This window comes from Meriones unguiculatus, chromosome 2 (assembly GCF_030254825.1).
Source record: "Meriones unguiculatus strain TT.TT164.6M chromosome 2, Bangor_MerUng_6.1, whole genome shotgun sequence".
Classification (NCBI taxonomy): domain Eukaryota; kingdom Metazoa; phylum Chordata; class Mammalia; order Rodentia; family Muridae; genus Meriones; species Meriones unguiculatus.
This window is the reverse complement of record NC_083350.1, coordinates 92,333,933-92,346,758: the sequence shown is the minus strand read 5'-3', so window position 1 is coordinate 92,346,758 and position 12,826 is coordinate 92,333,933. Positions and strand designations below refer to the sequence as shown.

General features: G+C 41.1%; 2 protein-coding genes across 3 annotated transcripts in view; both read right to left on the bottom strand.

The window, feature by feature from the left end:
• LOC110561957 (four and a half LIM domains protein 1-like) overlaps window positions 1-449 on the bottom strand; it is a 35,311-nt gene extending 34,862 nt beyond the window's left edge. The window contains exon 1 of the mRNA XM_060377822.1: window positions 433-449. The gene's annotated coding sequence lies outside the window, so the exon portion shown is untranslated. The remainder of the gene's footprint in view (window positions 1-432) is intronic.
• A 4,825-nt stretch (window positions 450-5,274) lies between these two features.
• The window catches only part of Cry1 (cryptochrome circadian regulator 1), a 55,849-nt gene continuing 48,297 nt past the window's right edge, over window positions 5,275-12,826 (bottom strand). Inside the window, exons 11-13 of one of the 2 annotated variants that reach the window (XM_021658568.2) lie at window positions 6,833-6,904; window positions 6,653-6,760; window positions 5,275-5,871 (exon numbers count right to left, since the gene is read on the bottom strand). In XM_021658568.2, coding sequence (XP_021514243.1) covers window positions 6,657-6,760; window positions 6,833-6,904 — 176 coding nt within the window. In that variant the 3' untranslated portion in view covers window positions 5,275-5,871; window positions 6,653-6,656. The remainder of the gene's footprint in view (window positions 5,872-6,652; window positions 6,761-6,832; window positions 6,905-12,826) is intronic. The other variant, XM_021658569.2, reaches the window with a different exon arrangement.

Here is a 12,826-nt window from a genome sequence, read left to right as displayed (position 1 = left end):
AGTTAGGTCAGGAGGCAGTGGCCAAGGCTGCCCATCTGATAATGGCAGTCCTGCTCTCAGCCTTGGGTCCTATGTACAATAATGCTCTTGGTAAAAAGGTCACGTAACCTGCTCTCTAAAGTTTCATGCCTCTTAAACAATCTTGAGGTATGAAATGCATTTTTATATTAATAACAGCCCACTTGAGAACATCAACTTAAGTGCTGATCTGACAGTTTCAAGTGAATCTCAATTTTGCAAGCAAATTGGTTAGAGTTAGAACACTGCAGGCGCGCTACAGCGACACCGTTTTTACACGTGCAGTCTCCCTTTTTCCGCACGGTGCTCGGCGCTGGAGTGTCTGTGGGGACGTTCTCGGTAGGCAGTTGCTAATCCTGACCTCAGTGGGCTGGCATGAGGCTCAGCCCGAGCTGAAGGAAAAGGGTGGCTCACCTGTGGGCAGCAGTGCGAGCATAGCCGGGAGCCCTCACCTTCAGCTGCGTTCCCACCCCGCTCTGCAGGCCTCTCCACCCAGGAAACAGATCCTAGGTAACTGGCTCGGCTTCACCCCTTGGCTAGTAACCAATCAGAGCTCGGAAAACTGAGCAGGAAGTCACGCCTCCACCCTGAGGGTAGCCAATTAGACTATGGGGCACTGGCTCCCTGAGACTCAGCGTGCCACGCAGCAGGGATTGTTTCACCTGTGCCACCGGGAGCTTCTGTCTCAGCGAACCTCTAGTGGTTTGACTGTTTTTGTCCCTTAGAGAATGTCACAACCTGTTAAATTTTTAGAAGCTGTTGTCTGTAAGACAGAGCCATTCAGAAACCCTAAAACAGTTAAAAACATTGAAACCTGACCTCCCTGCCCATCCCCATTGCTATTGTAACGCCAGGTCTGATTTCCTAAAAGCCTTTTCCTCCTAGATGATTTTGCCCAAATATTCCTGCTAAACTTGCCGAGTGCTTTACATTCTATCCATTCGTTACGGTTGCCCAAACTCACAAACCAAACAAACTAAAGCCAAAGCCAGAATCCTTTTCATCCATCCAGCCAACAAATATTCACAGCCTGTTGCCTCAGCATCAAGCTTGCGGAAATGCAATGCAAGAGCCGAGGGTCGAGCAACAGGAAATAAAACACATTAACAACATGTTAACCGCAATTGTCGTGAAGGGCTACCCAGGACAGAGCGCTCTGTGTGTTGTCGGCCATTGGAGCCAAGAAAATGGAGTTTCCCAGGCTGGTGGCCTGCCGCCTCACATTTCTAAGCACACAGGACTGCGATAAACTCAGGCTGTCCCCAACCCCTTAATGTGGAGTGGAGGCCGGTGACTACTTGTGTCCCTGAGAGCAATGCTTGACCCACAGTTAAACTAGTGAAAATTTTGGGAATATGCTGAGCCTTGAGGCAGAGCTATTCCCACTTTGCTGAGAAAGCACCAGATTTATTTCCAAAGTGGTTGTGCAAGTTTATATTCCCACCAGCAATAGAGGAGTGTTCCCCTTTCTCCACAACCTCATGTGCTGTCATTTGGGTTGATCTTAGCTATTCTGACGGATTTAAGATGGAATCTCAGAGTTATTTTGATGTGCATTTCCCTGATGACTAAGTATGTCTCTTTAAGTGCTTCTTGGCCATTAGAAAATCCTCTATTGAGAATTCTGTTTAGCTCTATACCCCCTTTTTAAATTGAATTATTTGGTTTGTTGGTATTTACTTTGAGTTCTTTATATTAGTTCTATATTATTGTATTAACCCTTTGTCAGATGTAGGGTTGGTGATTGCCATTTTGCTTTGTTTACAGTATCCCTTGCCTTTCAAAAGCTTTTCAGTTTCATGAGGTTCCATTTATTGATTGTTGATCTTAGAGCCTATGCTGTTGGTGTTCTGTTTGGGAAGTTGTCTCCTGTGCCAATGAGTTCTAATAGATTTAGTATATAGCTAATAGATTTAGTGTGTCTGGTTTTATGTTGAGGTCTTTGATCCACCTGGACTTGAGTTTTGTGCAAGGTGATGGATATGGATCTACTTGCTTTTTTTTTTTTTTTTTTTTCATGTAGACAGGACTCCGGACTCCTAGTGGAGGGAGGGGAAAATCCAACCCATCCACAAAAATTTTGACTCAAAATTTACCCTGCCTACAAGTTGTGCAGGGATAAAGATAGAGCAGAAGTTGAGGGAATGTTCAACCAATGCCTGGCCCAACCTGAGACCCACCCCATGGGAGAAAGCCAACCCCTGACACCATTAAGGATACTCTGCTATGCATGTAGACAGGAGCCTAGCACAGCTGTCCTCTGAGAGGCTCCACCCAGCAGCAGATCAAAACAGATGCAGAGACTCACAGCCAAACATTGGGAGCCTTGTGGAAAAGTGGGAGGAAGGATAGAAGGACCTGGAGGGGACAGTATAAGACCAACAGAGCCAACTAACCAGGGCCCAGGGAGGCCTGTGGAGACTGAAGCACCAACCAAGGACCATGCATGGACTTCATGTGGGTTTCCTAGTAAGGGGAGCAAGTGCTGTCTCTGACATGAACTCTGTTGCCTGCTTTCTGATCACTTCCTCCTGGCGGGGCTGCCTCACCAGATCACAAGGGAAGAGGATGTACTTAGTCCTGATGCGACTTGATGTGTTGGGGTGAGTTGGTGGTCAGGTACACTTTTCTGAGTGGGGGAGGGGGAGGGGGATGAGGGAGGGGGAGGATGGGTGGAATGGGAAGGAGAGGAGGGAGGAGCCTATGTTTGGGATGTAAAGGGAATAATTAAACACGCCTTGAGAAATCTTAATCAAATATTATAACCTTGTGGTTCATTCTCAGTGGGCTTTAGTTAGAGGAACTGACAACTTGGCCTTGAGTTTCTTATCCTGATCTCAAGATCATTTCTAGTCTTCAGGATACTCCGGAATTAACTGAGCAGGTACTACATAGATGGGTAGGTTATCTATGTCCAATAACTCTTCTTGGTATATCATCACTCTATTCATGGATTTATTACACATTTATTTAAAGAATTTGGAATCCATGGTTAAGATGTGCTATTCTCTTTTGGGAAAAGAAAATTACAATAAGATATAGAAAAGGATTAGTTACACCTGTAATGAGGGAGAATTGGTAGGGGTTCAAGGACAGCCTGGGCTACATAGTAATTCCAGGCTAGCTTGAGGTAGAGCGTAAGTTGTATCTCAAAAACCCAACCCAAACCAACCCCCACACCCCCAATTAAACAATGAAAAAGTAAAAGTGACAGGTGGTAAAGGCTTGGAATGGCATGCTATGCAGTCACTGTCAGGAAGGGGAGGTGGGACTGAGCAGTGGAGTATGGGAAGCTTACACCAAGGCTTTACACAACCACTGGAGGACTGTGTCCCTGTGCACCATAATCGAAGCAGACACGAACTCAGCTGCACTAACTGCAGCCAATGAATGCAGCTCAAACTTTGCCACCTCCTTACAGTGCATTTTTAGGGCCTGGCACTCAGAAAAAGCCTTAGGAAGAACAAAGTGATGAGACTACTACTCTGCATTATTTTCTTCAAGAAAATTACAAAACGAGACAATTCTGAAGTCTCTAGTATATACAAGAAATAAAATTATAATGGTAACAGTGGCTGTAATGAGAATGGCCCCCATAGGCTTATTGTTTGAATTTGTGGCCCCCAGTTGGTGGAACTGTTTGGGAAGGGTAAGGGGTGTGGCCTTGCTGGAGGAGGTGTGGCCCTGGGGAAGGCTTGAAGTTTCTAAAGGTTCTTGCCATTCCCAGTGCTTCCTGGATAAAGATGTGAGCTCTCAGCTGTTCTTTTGTTCTGCCATCCTGTACTTTAACCCTCCGAAACCCTAATCCAAATTAAATGCTTTTATAAGTTTCATTGGTGTTTTATCACAGCAACAGAAAAGTAACTAGACAATGGCTATTGCTTTTATACATGTAAAAGTCACTAATTTAAGTACATGAGAAAAACATAAGGAAGCTGTATAAGCTAATTCAAAAGCTTGGTTTCTTCGATTCAATTTTCCAAAGGGCGGAGTAGTAAGAATTTAAGGATTCAGGAAGCTGGCTCTTTTCTCTGTTCATGAGCCCAGTTGCACTCTTGCATGTGCCTTTTCCTTTCTTAATAATGTCTACTTCTATTCCACACCCAATTTAAAAGGCATGACTTTTTCTTTCTCCTGCTGCTGCAAGGATTTACCCACCTTGTACAATGTTTTCTCTTAAACTCTAATAAATTATTCTTAAGCTAAAATATCTAAAAATAAAGCCAAATTAATAATAATAATGATAATAATAAATTTTGAAACCGGGTTTCTCTGTATAACCTTGGCTGCCCAGGATCTTGCTATGTAGACTAGGCTGGCCTCCAACTCACAGAGATCTGCCTGCCTCTTCTGAGATTAAAGGTATAAGCCACTACACCTGGTTTAAACAAAAGAACTTTAATACTTCAACCTTTAGTAGGCTTTTGATGACTTACTTCTGTTTATTAGGGGGAGATACAACTGGTGAAAGACAACCAGAACACTACTGTTTTTAACAGTGCTGAAAAGGAAGGTGGGCCCTGGTCTTCTTGACTTTCTTTCTTATTGCTGCAATTTACTGAGCATTATTAACTTGTTATAAGGCATCAGGACCTTACACATTCTAGGCAAGTGCTCTACTTTTGACACCTCGCCACTCCCTCGTCCCAGCGTGCCGAGTGTTTATTACTACTGAAGATAGGAAAATGAAAAGCCAATGGTTAACACAGCTTGCAGTATAAAAGTGCCTAACAATACAGTAAGGAGAGCGACAGTGTTAATAATGGCAGGCAGCCTGTAACCCAGAGAGCTCTGCAGTCTGCAGCTCACATTTATGGGGCTCGGCTGTGTGCCCTGTAGTACTAATGAGCACTTTGCGTGAGACTGGACTATGAGGCGAGTATTATTCTTACTCTCACTTAAGATGGAAAAACGAAGGCAGAAAGGTAACGTCTTGCCAAGACCCCAAAGCTGATCCCTGGAAAAACAGGCTTTGAACCTCAGAACGCACACTCTGACCTACTGCCTCACACAGCCTGACTTACATGACAGAACCCATTATGTGAAAACAGACAAACAAACCACACTTTCAATCTGTCTTCTCGATAATTCTGAAATTATCTAGATCGATGGTACCTATTCTTTCATTCAAAATGGTGGCATGTGGTCTCTATTACTTGTAATCTATTTTCTGTACTCTGTAATCACACCTCACACAGTAATTCTCTTACCAAAAAGACAAACATAATGAAAAAAATGAACACCAAGTACACAGGGTTCCATGTTTGCATATACTTTAATAACAAAGTCACTTTAGCTGTAGATGAACAAGAAAAGGGGGAGACAGTGTGGGTCGGAGCAGCTGCACATGGCAGACTGTCCATGCTGACAGAGGCATACACATTTTGATTACATGTATTTTCTAAAGCATTATTATCAAAGACTGCAAAATTAGAACAACAATAACAAGAAAAATGTGTCCTAAAATTTTAACAAAGTCTTTTAAGAAAGTCTAAAAACTTCCCATTTTCCTGCAATGACTCTGAAAACTTTTCAGTTTTATTTCAGAATATCTGTTAACTTTAACTTTTACCATACATGAAAAATTATCAAAAATATACTGATGAGTCTATACTAACTGACTCTATTTACATTAAGCAAATCTGTTACCAAGTTCTTATATACAAATTACCACTTGTCCTATGTGACATTCATTAAAAAGTTAAAAACCACAGAAATGTTATTAGAAATAATGTTTGAAATGTAACTGTTTTCCATGAATGAATGAATGAATGACATTTTAAAATAATTTAAATGAAAAGTACTGACTTTCCCACCAATTTCAGCTGCGACAGTACTCCTCCTGCATGCTTTCTGTGATTTAAAGGGGGAAAAAAAAACACAAGTAAAACTTGACTGCAAAGAATTAAATAATAATAAACTGATGAGCATTTACTGACTTTAACTTCACAAAATGTATATTTTGGTTGGCATAAAAACTAACTGATAATATAAAGTTTAAGATAACCAAAAATATGAAAAACCTTTAAATACTTTTTTTATTAAATCACAAAACAGTATCAAAAATTCAATTAAAATGGATGTTATAGGAACCTTTTTGCTACTTCTGAAAAGGCCCAGCATTGCTTAAATATTAATGACTTAGGTTTTATAAGCAGCACAACAGAGAAGATAAAAGCATCAACTGAGAATACATTGTGTGTGTGTCATCCTAGCATTTGGAAAGATAGTGTAGGAGGATTGCTATAAGTGAGAGGCTAGCCTGTGTGTGAGTTAAAGGGAAGCTAGCCTGCACTACACAGTGAGGCCTTGTCTCAAACCCCTTCCCTCCTTAACTTAATAGAGTAAAGACTTGGCAGAAGGCTATAGAGGGACCGTATTAAGGTTACTTAAATGAAGAGGATCTTTTGGTTCAGGTTTATAGTTCTACTGTAAGAGAACCTTGTCTTCAGAGGCACAAGCTTTGCAAGTTGACACAGTGGGCTTGAAAGCACTGCCATAAGTGCAGTGCTACGTTCAGTACAGGGCTTCTCTCCTGTTCAGTCAGTGGCTGCGTTAAAACAACTGCCTCATTTGGAAATTAATTTAATTATATACTGTACTAAAGCAGGGAAGAAAAGACCTAAGTATTTACCATATCAGTTACTGCTCTGTCGCTGGACTTTGGGACCAACACTCTGTGTGTCCTCTTCCTGACTAGGGCGCTTCCCATTGCCGAGGCCAGTGCCCATGGAGCTTCTCCCTACATATTTACAAAGGCACATATGAGGTGGGCCAGGGGAGGGCAGGGGGTGCTCCTGTGCTTTGTACTTACCGTGCTTTAGCAGGTGAGTTTGCTGACTATCTCCGTGAGCATAATGTAAAATACCACTTCCTTGAGAGCAACCTGTATTTAAAACAAAAGAAAACAACTTAAAAACTTAACATATATGTATTAGGACCATAAAGCCAATTTTTAGTATTTGTATTTAAGTTTACTTATATGCTTTTCTCAATCTTAGCTCAGCCAAAATGAGTTCCAGGGTAGCCAGGGCTATGCACAGAGAAACCTGTCTCATAAAACCATAAACAAACAAATAATAAAAATCACAATCTCAAATCAAGAAAACCTAATTCAGACTGAGTACTGACATTCAAGGCTGTCTTTTATTTTAAGGGTAGTGTTTACATGAATGTATTTGTGTGTATGTACCTGTCATGTATGTGCTTGCATCAGACCAGAGGCTGCTGCTGTCTTTCTCTACCGTGTTCCTCATTAGTTTTTCAGATAGGGTCTCTCACCGAGCCCAGAGCTCCACCAATTGGCTAGACTGCATAGACTGCATAGACTCCAGGTCCCCCTGTTTCTGTTTCTTGCCAGTGCATCGGCACACCTAGCCTTTACAAGTGTGAGTCCTTGCACAGCAGGCACTTTGCCAAGTGAGCCATCTCCTATCATTTTTTTGAGGTTTATTTTCAGCTATGTGGGTATGTGAATATCAGTGCAGGTGCCCACAGAGTCAGGGTTGTCAGAATGTCCTGGGGCTGGAGTAACAGGCAGTTAGGAACCACCAAAGTGGAGGTTCTTAGCAAGTGCAGTATGCACTCTTAACTGAGCTGTCTCTTCAGCCTTCCTTTGCTAACATAAATTCCTTTACCGGATGATAATGGAAATGTGAACACAAAGGGAAAACATGGGCAGCAGTGAGAAAGATACCCTTCCTTCATCCTGCCCTTTGGTCCACATTCTTCTGTCAGGACCCAAATGTATTTCAGTGGAGATAAGGAAGCTAACTGAAGAATTAAACAACTCAGATAACAAACACTGACATGGAACAGTTACTTTTAACCCTTTCACAAAGAAAAACATCATAAGGAAATTGACTTCTTATAACTGAAAAACTTTATAGAATTTTTTTTTTTTTTGTCAGTGTGCCCAGATTCTGAAAAGTATATGCAAGCCAGGTGTGGTACATATTTGTAATCCAGAAACACAAGAGAGAAGCTTAGGAACAAGAAGCTCAAGGACATCCTTGCCAAATACATAGTGAAACTATCTCTAAACAAACAAACAAGCAACTCAAAACAAACCATAGGGAAAGAGAGAAAAAGAACATATAACCATATGGCCCATGTGATAGGTCACCCCAAGACTATATTTGTTTTTGTTCAGCATAGTGGTGTATACTTGCAATCCTAACACAGAAGGTCAAGGCAAGAAGATTGCCACAATTTAAGGCCAGCCTGATCTACCTAGCAAGTTCCAGGTTAGCTATGATATATAGCAAAACCCCATTTAGTAAATAAATACTGAATACACTTACTTTTTCCCCCTTTTATTGGCAATAGATTCTTTCTGGACAGTAGTGGCACATGCTTTTAATCCCAGTTCTTGGGAGGCAGAGACAAGGGGATCTCTGTGAGTTCGAGGCCAGCCTAATCTACAAATCAAGTTCCAGAATAGCCTGGGCTACCTAAAGAAACCCTGTCTTGAAAAAAAAAAATCTTTTCTCATATAATATATCCTGATTATAGTTTCCTTTTCCCTCAGCTCCTCCTAGTTCTTCCCCACCTGACCTCCCCTCCAGATCTACTCACTTTCTGTTTCTCATTATAAAAGAACAGATTCTAAGAGATAACAATCAAACAGGATAAAATGTAATATGATAAAACAAAAACCATCACATTGAGGCTGGACAAGAATACCCAACAAAAGGAAAAGTCCCAAAAGCGGGCACAAGAATCAGACCCACTCATTCACATACTCAGGAGTCCCATAAAAATGCTGAGCTGAAAGCCATAGTATATATGCAGAGGATGTGGTGCAGATCTGTGTAGGCCTGTGCATGCTGCTTCAAGACTACTTATTTCCAATCAATTTTCATCAAGTGTTTTTGGATAAAGAATTTCGTTTTTCATGTACTGAGAATTTGAAAACTGGTTATCTTGGATAAGAACCTAAATTCCTGGGAAGGTGTACCTCTATACTGTAATAAAGAAGCAAGACAGTCAATAGTGGTGCACACCTTTAATCCCAGCACTCAGGAGGCAGAGGCAGGCGGGTCTCTGAGAGAGAGGCCAGCCTGGTTTAAAGAGCAAGTTCCAGGACAGCCAGGGCTACACAGGGAAACCCCATCTCAAAAAAACTGACCAACCAACCAAACAAAACAGAGAGAAAAGAAGCACTCATATTGCTACTTTAATTCACATTAAAATAATTGATTCCGTCATTCACAGAGTGGCCACTTTCTAATTATACTGAAACATACATCATTTGAACTTGTAATGGGAATAAGGGTCACTGTTCCCATTTAGAACTTGTTGCCATGCATTACTGTATAGTACTGTCTACACCTTCAGGAAGCTATGTTAATATTTTTAATGTCATTGACATGTGCATGTAAAGAGAGATACATGGTAAGCTCATGTTCTATGTATCATATTATAATAAAATGTCAGCAAATACATTTCTTTTTGAGACAGGGTCTCATCATATAGTTCAGGCTTTTAAGAGCCTTGAGAGCCTTCCTCAAGTATATCAGTGCCCCTGCTAACAATACATCTTCATTACTGTAGTTATACATTTCCATGTTACTTTATTTATCTGCAGTTTACACAGTTGCTGCAGACACCAGGGATATAACTGTTATTAACACACAGGATCTATACCACAGGGCTCAGAGTCCAGGAGTAGCAGGCAGAATATAAACATAAATTACAGAGTGTTATTAAGACACAGTGGTGATTCTGAGCAGGGAAAGATCAACCTTTGATAAAAGTCACAGGAAGGTCCTTAAACAAGTAAGAAATAATAACTTTGGTTTCAGTTTCTCAAGTTTATCAATTCTAGTCCTTCTTCAGATACTAAGTGAATGAACTTGAAAACAAAGTGCTGAGTAAAAACAGCTGGACCCCCTGCCCACAGAGAGACAGACAGCCACAGAGATACAGCCACATACAGAGAGATAAGACACAGAGAAACAGAGCTACACACATACAAATCCCTATCCGCCTGCCTCAGGGTCTTTACTACAGTTTACTCAAAAATGCTGACAGCAGGGAAGATACCAACAGATGAAAACAAGTGTTTTATTGGTGTGTGTGTGTGTGTGTGTAACCTGTAAGAGTTCTGTCTTTCTATCATGGGTCCTAAGGATCAAACTCAGGTTGTCGGGCTTGGTGGTAGGTACCTTCTAGAACCAATTTACCTACCCCAAATTACCTTTTTAAAAAAGTGTGGTGATGTATGCCTGTAATCTCAGCATTCAGAAGGCTGAAACAAGCTGCTTTCAAGCTTGAGGACAACCTCGGCTATATAGTAATCCAGTATCTTGAAAACAAAGCCAGCTTACTTCTGGGACTAAGCCATGCTCAGCTGGTAGCCTACAGAGCATGCACAAGGCAGTGGGTTTGATACCAGCACTAGAAAAAAAATCTTGTTCCAGAAAGTTCTGAATGAGCAAAAGTATTGCCTGATCATTCTCCCTTTATGTTACAGAGCCAATAGCACAGAATGGGTTTTTCATAAAATTCTGACTTAAAAACTCAAACATACTGGGCAAAAACTACATAGACTATATTGGAAATTGTCTGGCTATAGCAGGGAGTTCTCACATAGGAACTACAATGACTATGACTGCATGAACAAGACATGCACAAGATCAGGGCAGACAAAATCCCAGCACTGATATGGGAGGGAGTTATGAACTCCCACACCTACCTTGAAGAGTTACTGGCAACTGATACCTGCTTGAAGGTATCAGCTTTCTTCAGGAATGTGGGTCCTGGAGAGTACCAGGCTCCTGTAGGTGGTTACACATGAGCAGCTGGACTCACCATGTGGACTCAGTGAGTTGTAAAAAGAGAGCACTGAAAACTGGAATAATTTCCAATGAGGGTGGAATAGTGCGTGAGGGTGAGGGACTGGACGAAAGGGAATGGGGTGGATTTGATCAAAACACTGTATGCATGTATGAAATTCTCAAAGGTTCTGAAAGACAATGCGCTTAAACGTAATAGAGACTATGGGAGATGGAACTATATGAGGCATTTCTTTTCCATTTTTCCAAGTTTTCTAAATTACATTAAAATTTATTTTATTGTTTCCTACTAAAATGAATCACTTATGCCTACTGTTCATTAGAGGTCTATGTGCAGTATGGGAAAGGGGCTTGTTATAGGTCTTCTAATACAGTCATCTAAATGGCTCTGGTGGGTACTACAGTCAAATATGACAGCATCTAGAATCACCTAACAGGTAAGTCTCTAGGCATGCCTCTGCATAGACTACTAGGCTGGGCTCCTAACTGAATAAAAGGATACAGCAAGCTGAGCAGCAGCCTCCACCATCTGCTTCTCCACTGTGGATGTCATGTAACCAGCTGCCTTAAATTTCTGCCACCATCACTTCCTTACCGTGGCAGATTCTATGCTTGATTGTGAGCTAAATTAATCCCTTTCTCCCTTACATTGCTTTTGTGAAGACATTTTATCACAGTACAATGAGTAACTAATACAATGGCTGAGAATGCGGCATAAGTTTCCATTCTTTGTTTCTATATCAATAAAACTTATTTGGTGATGTATATGTGTGTGCATAGTGTGTGTATGTGTATTTGTTGTTGTTGGTGGATGTGTTGTGTGTGTGTGTAGATCAGAGAACAACTTTCAGGAAGTTTCTCCTTCAGCCAATGAATGGGTCCCAATTGATTGAACTTAGTTCATTAGGCATCTGGGAGAGGAGAACTGCTTTTTAAATCCATGGTTTCTTTTCAGATCTCATTTGCAAAACAAAGCACCAAATCTGCCAGCTATTTACCACGTCCATAGTTCCAGCCCTGAGACTGAGGGAAAATGAATCTGAGGCCACTGCCTAAGACAAAGTTCAAGACTGTCTCAAATGAAGAAACAGGAGGTGGAGTGGGGTGGAGCTCACAGAGTTCTTGCCTAGCGTACAGGGCAGCCCTGAGTTCAAACCTCAGCACTTCATAAAAACTATGTACATAGCTGCAATCCCAGCACTCAGCAGGTAGAGATAGGAGACAACATTGTTGGGGGGTTGGTCTGATGCTTGTATTTTGATCCTGATTACTGGCCCTGAAGATCTGGTTACTGCCCTATGCTTGTTGTGTAAACCCGCCTAAAGACATATTCCTGATTGATTAAAAGGCCTAAAACCTGGGCAGGGCAAAATGGGGTAGGTGTGGTTAAGGTTCTTGGGCTTTAGGTTCAGAAGAAACTCTCTTGGGAAGGAGAGACAGAGAGACCGGAAGAGAGGAGGAAGAAGGAAGCCATGATGGGTTAGTGTGGAGAAAGAGCCATGTGGATGGGGAGGAAGGACTTGGAGGATGGTGTGGATGGAGAAAGCAACCCAGATGAAATGTAAACAAAGTATGTATAAGAGTGTGGACGGTAGCCCAGATAGGAGGAGTTAAGGCGATGGCACTGGATGGGGTTGGGAGGTACATGGTGAAGTTATTGAGATAATATAGGTAGAAATATCTGATAAATAAGGCTCAAGATAATAAGATAATAATAAGCTCAAGATAAATAAGGCAATCATAAAAATCTAACAGGTGTCTATGTCTTATTAATTGTGACAGTGGGCTAAATAATACTGCCAAATAATTAAAGGGTGAATAATAAAAATATTTAGCCCAATACCATTTTTATTTACAGCAATACAACATGTAAAGTAGCATGGGCTACATTAAGACCCTATGTCAAAAAAAACTTTAAACAGCACAAGTTATTAAAATCATTACTTTTTTTTAAAAAAAAAATCATCTCTTTTCAGTTTTTTTAATTTTTATTTTTATATTAATTACAG